Source organism: Lampetra planeri, chromosome 45 (assembly GCF_965212315.1).
Source record: "Lampetra planeri chromosome 45, kcLamPlan1.2.h2, whole genome shotgun sequence".
Taxonomy (NCBI): Eukaryota; Metazoa; Chordata; class Hyperoartia; order Petromyzontiformes; family Petromyzontidae; genus Lampetra; species Lampetra planeri.
The window spans coordinates 5,269,814-5,282,385 of NC_136151.1; the positions used below are offsets into that span (position 1 = coordinate 5,269,814).

The 12,572-nt window shown below is 44.9% G+C and overlaps 2 protein-coding genes across 2 annotated transcripts in view; both read right to left on the bottom strand.

Moving 5' to 3' along the window:
• The window catches only part of LOC144733243 (E3 ubiquitin/ISG15 ligase TRIM25-like), a 34,394-nt gene extending 33,391 nt beyond the window's left edge, over positions 1-1,003 (bottom strand). The window contains exon 1 of the mRNA XM_078615031.1: positions 355-1,003. Coding sequence (XP_078471157.1) covers positions 355-912 — 558 coding nt within the window. The 5' untranslated portion in view covers positions 913-1,003. The remainder of the gene's footprint in view (positions 1-354) is intronic.
• The window catches only part of LOC144733051 (E3 ubiquitin-protein ligase TRIM11-like), a 265,988-nt gene that overhangs the window by 56,054 nt on the left and 197,362 nt on the right, over positions 1-12,572 (bottom strand). The gene's annotated exons all lie outside the window — the stretch shown is intronic.

Genomic DNA, 12,572 nt, shown 5'->3' on the forward strand with positions numbered 1-12,572 from the left:
TTTGTCATGCTGGACTGACTTAACATTCTGTAAGCAAGTAGGCAAGGCGCAGTGATGAGAATAACTTCCTGGTATTTTTGATTGAATGAGATGTAGACGTTGCGAATTTGTCAGCTCCACTCCTGGTTTTGTAAAGGCCACATCAGGGGACAGGGACATGATCGTTCAACACAACAGCTCTTCACTTCATGAGCAACATCCAAACATGACCTTCCTCGAGCACGCCTCACCCAAAATGCGTCGAACCACCCTCCTCCTCCTTACACTCAAACTCTCGTCCCTTCCTTTCCCTGCCAAAACCGAATGGCTACCTTGAACTGAAGCGATACCATTCTCACACACTGAGGTGCTCACCTTCCGCGTATCATGCTCATCCTCCAGTGTGTCGACATCATGCCCTCTATGTTCTCCGGTAATGGTACAGGCCATGCACACCAGGCTCGCGTCCTGTTTGCAGTAGAATTTGAGCTCCTCTCTGTGCTTCTTGCATCTTCTTTCCTCCAGGCTGACAATGGGAGCTACCAGGACATGGTCCTTCAACTTGGGGTTATTGATGTGAGGCTTCAGGTGGGACTCACACAGGGACATTTCACACCTCAGGCAGGTCTTCACTGCAGGAGTCTCCCCATCACCACAGGTGTCACAGAAGACAACTGCAGCCATCTTCTCTGCAACTCTGAGCTGCTCCACCAGGTTGGCGAGTGCCACGTTCCTCTTCAGTTGGGGCCGCTCAGGGAAGGCCGCTCGGCACTGCGGGCAGCTGAAGCTGCTCGCTGTCTCCCAGGCACCGTCCAGACACCGGAGGCAGAACGAGTGTCCGCAGCTCAGCGTGGAGGGGCAGTCAAACGTGCCCAAGCAGATGGGGCAGCTCAGCTCACTGTCGACACAATCACTGGGAGACGCGCTCGCCATGGCCCATGGCTTCACTCGGACTCAGTCGCTCGCCGCGGCTCACGGAGGAGCTATCGCAGCAGCTGCTCACACAGCGGAGACGAACAAGGAAATGAACTTAACATCACCTGCAGCTAAGTTATAAATACCTCGAGACACGGCCTGGAATGTTCCACACTGCGGCTGGGCTCACCTGTGTAGACGTGGCGGTACAGTCACGCACTGTGTAATAGCTAAAACTGATTTTTGTGTTTAGTTTGTTGTCCTTCCCCTGGACTTCCGATTAGCAAGGTTGGCTATGTACGGTGTGGAAGAAGTTCAACATACATACATAGCTTTGACCGGGCTCAATTGATATATTTGTACAAACAAAACCCAGCAGCAGCAACCCGGGACACAGCAATAATGGTTTATCCTACAAGCTGATTGACCGGGTAGTCAGGCCGTGTGTATTGCACAATGGAACCGCACCTTGTGGAAACATTCTGATGTAAAGGTTAACTTGTTTTTTTCCATCTGTGTCTTTATCCATTTTTTTCTTGCAAGGCCTGTTTGTTTAAGCTTCGCAGTCTGTAATCGTCTAACATCTTTATCAGCATTTGAACAACTGGCTTTGTGCGTCCTCTGTTCATGTGTCAAATATGTTTTTGTTTTTTATTCCTACGACACCGTTTTATTCTGGGTGGACGATGGTTGTACGTATGTTGAACTTCTTTCACACCATACGTAGTCAACCGTGCTAATCGGAGGTATGTGAGTGGGTGGGTGGCGGTGGTTGAGTGAGTAAGTGGGGGGGTTATTTGGTGAGAGGGGAGACAGATGGGCAGGAGGATGGCGTGAGGGTGGGCGAGCAGGTGGTGAGAGAGGGCTGAAGGAAGGGTGGCTGGGAGGGGCGTGCAGTTGAGTTAGTGGTTACTTGGATGGGTGGCCTCACGCATTACCACAGCGAACAGCCCCTGGCTAAACAAACATCGTGGTTCATTTAAGCTCATTATCTATATGACTTTCACCGTCCATTTTCCTATTATGCGTAGAAAATCGAGGATTTAAATCTTAATAACCTAACAAATATATATTCATCACCTATTGTTAATGTTAAGATTTTACATCCTGGAATCGCTGAGTTTAGACGATTCTATAAAAAAAAACTATTTTTATTTTACCAGATAAGGCCCACCGAGGTTTATAGCTATTTTCAGAAGCGACCTGGCCACAAATCATAGCTCAACGACGTGGCTTATTATGCGGACATTTCTAGCAGCCAAACACTCTAAACGCATGTTTCTAAGTGTGGAGGGAAAAATTGGAGGACCGGAGACAAATTCAAGCCACCACGGTGAGAGAGACAAGCAAACTCCAAGTGCATAGACAGGCGTCAGGGCCGGGATTGATCCCACGACCTCCTGTACACCGGGCGAGGTAGTTAACATCTTCCAGCCACCACAGCGAGATGTAAAAAAAATCACAGAGCAGCGACAACGAACAAGGAAACGAGCTGACTTCACCTGCAGATAAATTATAAACAACACGAGACGCGCCCTGGAATGTTCCACGCGGCAGCCCGAACTCACCTGTGCAGACGTGGTGTTACATTCACACACACAGTGTCAAGGTTAAAGAGTAGCAATTGATATATTTTTACAAAAACCCCACGGTAACCATGAAAACTGTGATGGTTTGTCTTATAGACTGGTTACACCGGCTTGGGTGAGGCTGTGTTTTTCCACTGTAAACCTCACCGTGTAAATTTGTATTAAAGATTTAAAATCATAAGTAGGCTATCGCGACAAATATTATCCATAAAACGTGTTTTTGGGGTAGATCGCGTAAATATGAAAGTGTCGTAAAACTCGCCACCACCCGACACAACCAATGAGTAAGGTTTGTCACGTAAACAAAATAAGTAATATTTAAACACGCTTTAATGAAATGTACCGTACTCGGAATGGCAGAACTCGACGACTCCAGGAAGTGACCCCGAAGCTTGCTACAACGTAAGGGACCGTGGTGATTTACAGCCAACGTCAGTTGAGCGTGGACAATTAGACCCAAGCCGAAACATAACATATAAAAAAGATTGTTTAAAAATACTTGTTTCATTTTTTATAGAGTATAGCATTGTCAGCAGTATGACGTAAGTATACAAAGTTTGCAGTCGATACCACATTGGGAAGTGGGTTAAAATTGAGTTACAAGATTTGAGGATACGACAACAACAGAGTGAGTTAAATAAAAGCGTGTAATAATAAGAAAAAAACATTCCTGCTAGGGTGAGGCTGTGCGTTTTGCCCAGCAAACCACACAGCTGTCAGTTCGTATTCAAGGTTTAACAAAAAAAGATTCCCCTAAACCAGAGGGTTCAGAAACCAAAACAACAAGGAGAGACATTTTTTCTTATTTTTTACAATTCGGTAAGTAAAAGAGAAACCAAACAACTCGTTATTTCAAGAGCCGCAATGCAACGTGGTGCGAGTACGAGAGAAGGTGGTGGTGGTCCTTGATAAATAAAAACGTGGTGTGAGTACGAGAGACGGTGCTGGTCCTTGATAAATAATAACGTAGTGTGAGTACGAGAGACGGTGGTGGTGGTCCTTGATAAATAAAAACGTGGTGTGAGTACGAGAGACGGTGCTGGTGGTGGTTCTTGATAAATAAGAACGTGGTGTGAGTACGAGAGACGGTGATGGTCCTTGATAAATAAAAACGTAGTGTGAGTACGAGAGACGGTGGTGGTGGTCCTTGATAAATAAAAACGTGGTGTGAGTACGAGAGACGGTGCTGGTGGTGGTCCTTGATAAATAAAAACGTGGTGTGCGTACGAGAGACGGTGCTGGTGGTGGTCCTTGATAAATAAAAACGTGGTGTGCGTACGAGAGACGGTGGTGGTGGTGGTCCTTGATAAATAAGAATGTGGTGTGAGTACGAGAGACGGTGGTGGTGGTGGTGCATGATAAATAAAAACGTGGTGCGAGTACGAGAGACAGTGGTGCTGGTGGTGGTGCGTGATAAATAAGAACGTGGTGTGAGTACGAGAGACGGTGCTGGTCCTTGATAAATAAGAACGTGGTGTGAGTACGAGAGACGGTGGTGGTGGTCCTTGATAAATAAGAACGTGGTGTGAGTACGAGAGACGGTTGTGGTGGTGGTGCGTGATAAATAAGAACGTGGTGTGGGTACGAGAGACCGTGGTGGTGGTGGTCCTTGATGAATAAAAACGTCTCACGAAGCAGCCGTCCCTCAAAGAGCCGCACGCTGCTACGGAGCTGCAGGTTGACGACCCCGTGCCCTGAACCAACTGGCGTGACCGTCAAGTAATAATAATAATTTAAGTAGTATAGTTTTATTATGTTATTATAATAATTTAATTATTATGTAATTGGAAATGGATAATAATAAAATGATTTTGCGTTTTTTCATGTATTAATAACTTAATTATAATAACTGTTTAATACTGACACCTAAATAATAAATAAATAATAAATAAATGCTCGTGCTATAATACTATGATGCTAATGCAGTAATAGTATTTTTATAATTAAATAATACATTTCTACTGATTACATAATCATGCAGTAATGGTAATATAATAATTAACATGTACAAAGCGCCCATAAACAATCGCTCTCGGGGTGCTATGCATGGTAAAGCAGAAAATAGTGAACATCACCCAAGGAAAGAAGTGAGGACATTTAAACATCACTAAAGGGAGAAAGCCATTTTACACAGAGACGGCTTTAGTGGAGATGTGAAGATGAGCAGTGACTCGGAAGTCCCCTTGACCTCGAAGGGCAACGAGTTGCAGAGTGTAGGTGCCATAATTGCCAACGCACCTCCACGTGTGTAGCCTGGAGACCGTGGGACGGTGAGCAATGCACAAGCTGAGGATCTTGACGATCTTGATGGAATATTCGTGGCTGAAGGAGATCATGAATGTAGCGAGGAGCAAGTCCATTTAATGCGAGGGCGAGTTGGTTGGAGCTGCCTTTTTAAATCCTTTATATTAAGTTCACTTGCTTGCTTGCTTAGGACCGTGCAAATCTTTCGGTCGTTTTTTAACCCACTTCCCGTGATCCAATCGAGCTGACATTTTGCACACATACTCGTTGTGCGTGACAATTAATTTTCGTGAAAATTTTTTCCCAAATTTTACACTGTTTAGAGAATTTGTTTTTAATATTTAATGACCAATTGCTTAATGGTGGCAGACAATCATCTGACCCATAGGTGGCAGCCATCTCAAGCCAGAGGACGAGAGGACTCTAGCCGCTCCGATGCCACGCATATAAAGGATTTATAGTGAAAAACTTTGTTTTTACGGGTTAATTTTTTCTCGTTGCCATCATTGTCTCTTCTTTCTGCAAGGATTTGTTTTTACACTTTGCAGTTCTTTCTTGGTCTCATTATCTCCATTAGAATATGTGCGAAACGGGTTTATTCCTGGGGGAGATGTTCCCCCTGGTTAATGGCGGCTGGTGAGTAGTGTGTGTGGATGGTGATTAGTGTGTGTGTGGCGAGTAGTTTGTGTGGATGGTGAGTAGTGTGTGTGTGGTGAGTAGTGTGTGTGTGGTGAGTAGTGTGTGTGGTGAGTAGTGTGTGTGGATGTTGAGTGGTGAGCAGTGTGTATGGATGGTGAGTGGTGAGTAGTGTGTGTGGATGGTGAGTAGTGTGTGGATGTTGAGTGGTGAGTAGTGTGTGTGTATGGTGAGTGGTGAGAAATGTGTGTGGATGGTGAGTGGTGAGTAGTGTGTGTGGATGGTGAGTGGTGAGTAGTGTGTGTGGATGGTGAGTGGTGAGTAGTGTGTGTGGATGGTGAGTGGTGTGTGAATGTTGAGTGGTGAGTAGTGTGTGTGTATGGTGAGTGAATAGTGTGTGTGTGTGCATATGAGATGGTGAGTAATGTTTGTGGATATCGGCTGGTTTGTCGTGTGTAGATGGTGAGTGGTGAGTATTTGTATCAGGGCTCGCAGACAGACGAGAAACAAGGATGAAACATTACTTTACACGGGGTTACAAACCTCACGAGGTATCCCCATAGAATGTGCTCAGATGTTTAAGGAATGTAAAAACAAGCCCCGCATCACACAAACATACAAACCTGTCTAGATGTACCTGTAGATTCGCGCCCTTGGCTTTAACAAGCACCAGCGTGTGTCACGCTAACGCTCACTATTTCCCGCCTGTTGATTGGCCAAAACAACATTTACAATCGGGGATGTTTACACGAAAGAAAGTGTTTCTATATTTAAAAGTTTAAATACAATAACATGTTTAAAACATGCTTTAAAGTTGAATTACAATTGAATACAATAATTTGTCTTGCGATGACCCACGGAGAAATCATTACCAACCACAGGGGTGATTCTATACCATTATTTCACAATGTTATGAAAAAACTTTACCCTATTCCATCGATTCAAATTGTAATTTGTTAATCATGGTATAATAACAGTTACAGTGATTTTATCATGCTGTGACTTGCTTCGTGTATTTATGTTTTAAAGTAAAAGTTAATGCAAAATTGTTGCTACCCCCCCCCCCCCCCCGCTAAATGAGTAGTACATTCCGAACAGCCCAACAGCTACGGTGAGCAATGTGGATCAAAGCAGATACCGGTAACGCGATTTGTAATCACATATGTTAATTTGGCATCTTTGGACTGACGTACATCAGAATCGGAATATTTATACTGCAGGAGGAATCCGATGACCTGTAAAGCTCTTTGTAACAGATGTCCAGTAGGAGCACGGGGTAAGAACGTCACAACAACAAACAGTACACAAACATGATAGTAGCGCAAGTACAAGGAAAGTTAACACATCACCATAACACACCTAACAATATTCTTAGGTTATTTCGGTAAAGTCACGTAGGTTAAAAAGTAAAAATTAATAAAAGTAAAATATAAAATAAAAATCACGACGTTTCGGAGGCAACACAAGCTTCCGTCTTGCATCCGAAACGTCGTGATTTTTATTTTATTTTTTATTTTACTTTTATTAATTTAAATTTTTTACCTACGTGACTTTACCGAAAAAAACCCTAAGATTATGAATCCTTGCAGTCACAAAAGTTTCAAATCTAGAACACCTAACAGTAGTTTAACACGTAAAGCTTTCGCGACCAATAACCATTACACAGTTTAATCGGTGGTTAACCATCTAACCCAAACAACCTGCATTATGTACATCTACAGTATATATATAAATATAAAAGTTAGTAGTTCCCTGCGTCTTGTTGACATTCGGGGCGATTGCCACAAAGTGCTTTGCTTTATCCACCGCTTTCTTTGTTGTCGGAGTGCAGCGACGACTTCGCCTTGGCTCCGTGTCTCCATGGACTGCGTCTGTAGCGCGTTGTGGCGAACGGCGTGCGGGTGGCGCAGCTCGTTGACGCACAGCAGCTGCTGCTGTTGTTGTTGTACAACATTAATGGTTGACGTCTCATCAATGTCTCTTTCAATTCACTAGGCGCGATTTTATCGCCGATGTGACTTTTTACTTTGACGACAGACACTTTTAATCGTTCTTGATTTGAAGCTGTCGTGACTGCAAGAATCCATACTCTTTGATTGTTTCGGTAAAAAAAAATATCTACGTGACTTTACCGAAAGAACCAAGAATATAAAATATATTGTTCAATATTTAAAATCGTCAATACCTAAACAAAAGAAGTCTTCATCACCTATTCTTATCAATGTCAACATTTTACATCCTTTACTCTGGCTGATTTTGGCAAATTCTATTAAAAATATTTCTTTATATTTTACCAGGTAAGATCCACTGAGCTATGTAGCTCTTTAAGCGACCTGGCCACGATTGAAAGCTCAACAAAGCGGCTTTTCGCGTGGATATTTTTTCAGCCAAAAACTTTAAACGCGTGACGTTGATTCTAAATGTCGAGGGGACACCAGAGGAAGCAGAAAAAAAATCCACGGGACCACGGCGAGAGGGACACGCAAACTACAAATATACAGCAGCAGGCGTCAGGGTTGGAATGGAACCCACGACCTCCTGTATACCAGGCAAGGTAGTTAACATCTCCTAGCCACCGAAGCGATATGTAAAAAGCATGGAGCAGCCACGACGAACAAGGAAACGATCTGACTTCACCTACAGTTAAAATATGAACGCCACTAGACTCGCCCTGGAATGTTCTCCGCGGCAGCCCGTGCTCACCTGTGTAGACGTGGCGTTACATTTGTAATGTAGCTCTCAGAGACACCGTCTTATTGTTCATGTATATTTATTATGAATAAAGTCTGCTGACAACGTGACGAGTGACGATATACACGTGGGTAATTTGACGACTCTATTCTGATGAGACAATGTAATTCTAGCCTCAAGACTACTCAGACGATGGAGACGACGGCGATTCCCCACAACAACAACAGCTCCCAGGTCCGGTTCGCACCGTCTCTTATTCAATCTTACACTTCACGGCCATTGGGTCACGTGCTTCCCCTCACGTGACCCTGTCAACGCTCGTCCCATCAATCATCATTAGCACTTCAATTAGTAACCATGGTCCCGGGGAGCCGTACTGTCCCTCTATCGCTTCGTACTGTCTTTTCAGATTTAAAAATATAGGTAGGCTAATCGCGACCAATATTATTCATTAAACGTGTTTTTGGGTTCGATCGCGTAAATATTTAACGTGTCGTTAAACCCGCCACCACCCGACACAATCAATGAGAAAGGTTTGTCACGTAAACAAAACACTGGCTAGGGTGAGGCTGTGCGTTTTGCCCAGCAAACTACACCGCTGTCAGATCGTATTCAGGGTTTAAAAAACCGATTCCCCTAAACCAGGGGGTTCAGAAACCAAAATAACGAGACATGTTTTCTTTGTTTGTTACAATTCGGTAAGTAAAAAAACCCAACACGTTATTTCAAGAGCTGCAATGCAACGTGGTGTGGGTACAAGACGGTGGTGGTGGTCCTTGATAAGTAAAAACGTGGTGTGAGTACGAGAGACGGTGGTGGTGGTCCTTGATAAATAAAAACGTGGTGTGAGTACGAGAGACCGTGGTGGTGGTGGTCCTTGATAAATAAGAACGTGGTGTGACTACGGGAGACCGTGGTGGTGGTCCTTGATAAATAAGAATGTGGTGTGAGTACGAGAGACGGTGGTGGTGGTCCTTGATAAATAAAAACGTGGTGCGGGTACGAGAGACGGTGCTGGTGGTGATGCGTGATAAATAAGAACGTGGTGTGAGTACGAGAGACTGTGGTGGTGGTCCTTGATAAATAAGAACGTGGTGTGAGTACGAGAGACGGTGCTGGTGGTCCTTGATAAATAAAACGTGGTGTGGGTACGAGAGACGGTGGTGGTGTTGGTCCTTGATAAATAAAAACGTCTCACGAAGCAGCCGTCCCTCAAAGAGCCGCACGCCGCTACGGAGCTGCAGGTTGCAGACCCCGTGCCCTGAACCAACTGGCGTGAGCGTCAAGTAATATTTATAATTTAATACTCTTTGGTTCTTTCGGTAAAGTCACGTAGGTATAAAATTAATTAAATCACGACGTTTCGGGCGCAACACAAGCGTCCGTCATCAGGTGGGACAACCACAGCAAGAAACAATACGGGTAAACCCATATGGGTTGACAGGTATGGGTATGTAACAACATTACACATCACACTATACAGCACACTTTGTAACTCAGCTATAGTACATGGTGAGGGTATGTAACAACATTACACACAGGTATACTGTATCTGAGCTGTACACAGTAGATAGTGTGATGTGTCATGTTATGGACAACCTCATCGCTTGAATCTGGGTAGTAAATATTAACACACACTCGCATAGCTACTCAGTGGTGTGAGTTGCACTCTCAAAGACACGTAGAAACTGAAATGCACAAAAATATATATGTACACGTGCAAATACACACGTATTTTTAACAATAAAAACTCACGTTTATTCATGACACTCTGTGGCCTTAAAAGGCAGTACTGTATACAACAGGCGACGTTTCGAGCAAAGGCCCCTCTTCACAGCACGAGAGGTAGAGCGACTCTACGAATGTGCTGAGATTGTTTGTTGTTGTTATTTGTCCGCCACTGCCAAACGTAGCGTCACCAAAACATTTTGGTGATTGGAGAACGGCTCGCCATGCTTAGGCGCTACAGAGGCTGGCGTTGTTATTTATTTATTAATTCGCTGTTGATCCGCTTAACTCTGCCACGTGCACACAGAGAGAAACGCGTGCGTGGGAACCAATTCCAAACCCTTACATTCACTCAAGCAACGATCATCAGAGTACAAACCCCAAGCACGCACGCACTCATTCAGAATCGCCCTCCTCCTTTAACTCTCAATGATGTCCTATGAATAGGTCCGTTGCCTGAAACGTCGTTTAATGTTACTTTTAAGCTCCACGCAGTGTTTTACGAACGCGTTGAGTTACTTTGTGACAGCGAGAGAACGTCCCACATGAACCGTCAGTGCGCACCGCGCTTTCGTGCGTTTGACTGCCCTCTGATGCTCGTGGGTGTTTTGCCTTGCCTCTGTTCTTGGCTCTGTATCAATGTGTTTCACGTTGTTTATAAACGTAAACCGTGTAAGATGTAGATTGTAACGTTTTTATTTGGAGTGATTAGATGTTAACTCCCTCGCCTGGTCTGCAGGAGGTCGTGGATTCGATCCCGACCCCGACGCCTGCTGCATATTAGGAGTTAGCGTGTCTCTCTCACTGGGGTCGTTTTTCCCCTCCACATTTAGAATCAACATCACGCGTTTAGAGTATTAAGCTACTCCTATACATTTCCACACGATAAACCACTTCGTTGAGCTATCATCTGTGATGGCCAGATCGTTTCTGAAAAAGAGCTACATTGTTCAGTGTGCCTTACCTGGTGAAATATAACAAAATATAGTCCACAGTAAACTTATTGAAGTTTTTACGCATGTGTCACTTGACACCGAGAACACCCTTGCGAATGAGAAGTTAAATCGAGCGACTTTCCAGGTAAAATATTTTAACCATCAACATCCTGGGGACTCACAACATCGGAGATGAACAAGGAAGCCAACATTACTTAGCACGAGGTTACAAACCTCACGAGACACTCCGTGGAAATGTGCTCAGGTGGTCAAGGTCACAGACACGAGCTTCGTATCGCACGCAGCTGTCTAGACGCAACGTGAGACACGTTACACGGTCGGCTTTGACCACTTCCAGACGGGAGCCAGGTCCACTCGCTACGCTCTCAGTGGGAGCTGCGCTCGCCACGACTCTCAGTGGCTTCTCACCGATAGCCGCTCGCTGTGGCTGAGAGACGCTGTCGCTGGAGCGCACACGGCGGCGACGAACCAAGACACGAATCGACTCTCACCTGCGTAGACAGGAGCGTTGCATTCACACCGCGGTGTTGGGGTTTACAGGTCGCGATTTTTGCAAAACCCAGAGTGGCCAGGCAAACGGTGATGGTTTGTTCCTTGGACTGATGTCGTCGGCTCTGGAGAGGATCGTTGGATTTCTGCACCAAACCGTACCTTGTAAAACATTCTTATAAAAGTTTTTTTTAATTGTCGTCTCTATCATTGCCATTTATTTGTTCAGGATTTATTTGAGCATTATATATAAAAATTGTCTTTAAAAAATAGTTAACTTAATATTGTTAATAATTTGACAAATCATCTCCCAACTTCACGTGTACATGAGTGGGAGGATATGAGGGTGATCGTATTGGTGGTTGAGCAGGTGTGTGTGTAGGTGGAGATTAGTGTTGTAGTGGTGAGTGCGCTGTGCTACGAACCTGCCGACCCAAGTTCGACATCCACTCACGGCCACCAACACCAGTGACCATTGCCTGAACCGGTCATGGGCATCCCCTAGGTCGATTCAGCCTCAAATGAGTACCTGCTGCGGAGTATAAACATCGCCACTCGGGAGACAAAGGCGGCCGGGCTTGGTGCTGGCCACCAACCCATTCGTGTGCCGTGCCAGAAGTCATAGGTGCTCGCTAACAGGACTTGCCCAATAGTCTGTTCAGGCTATACGGGGGATATTCTTAGGTTTTTTCGGTAAAGTCACGTAGGTAAAACATTAAAATTAATAAAAGTAAAATAAAATAAAAATCACGACGTTTCGGAGGCAACACAAGCTTCCGTCTTCAGGTGGAACCGTCACAGCCACGACAGCTGTATCAAGTAAATGAGAGATTGCAGGAGCTACCACTCCGTTTATATAATGGTTGGAGAGGGGGGAAGGGCCAAGTACAGCACACTTTTTATTCATATGGTAAGGTGAGGCTTAAGAGGGTGAGCCTTAATTATTAATATTAATGTTTTACCTACGTGGCTTTACCGACGTGACTTTACTGAAAAAACCTAAGAATATGAATCTTTGCAGTCACGAAAGCTTCAAATCTAGAATTATACGGGGGATCTTTGTCTTTGTGTGAGTGTGTGTGAGTGAGCGGGTTTGCAGGCGATCAGGTGGGAGGGAGATCAGCCGGGAATGGGTACTTGAATATGCATGAGGTGGACGGGTGAGAGGTTGGGCAGTCGAGTAGGTGGGCGAGTGGGTGGGCAGGTGGGAGGGTAGGAGGAACGGGTGGCAGGATGGGCAGGTGTATGGCCGAGCAGGTGTGAGTGTGGGCAGGTGGGAGGGAGGGTCTCTGTAGACGGCTGGGTGAGTCGTGGGTTAAGGTGTGACAGGTATCGGGTAGGAGAG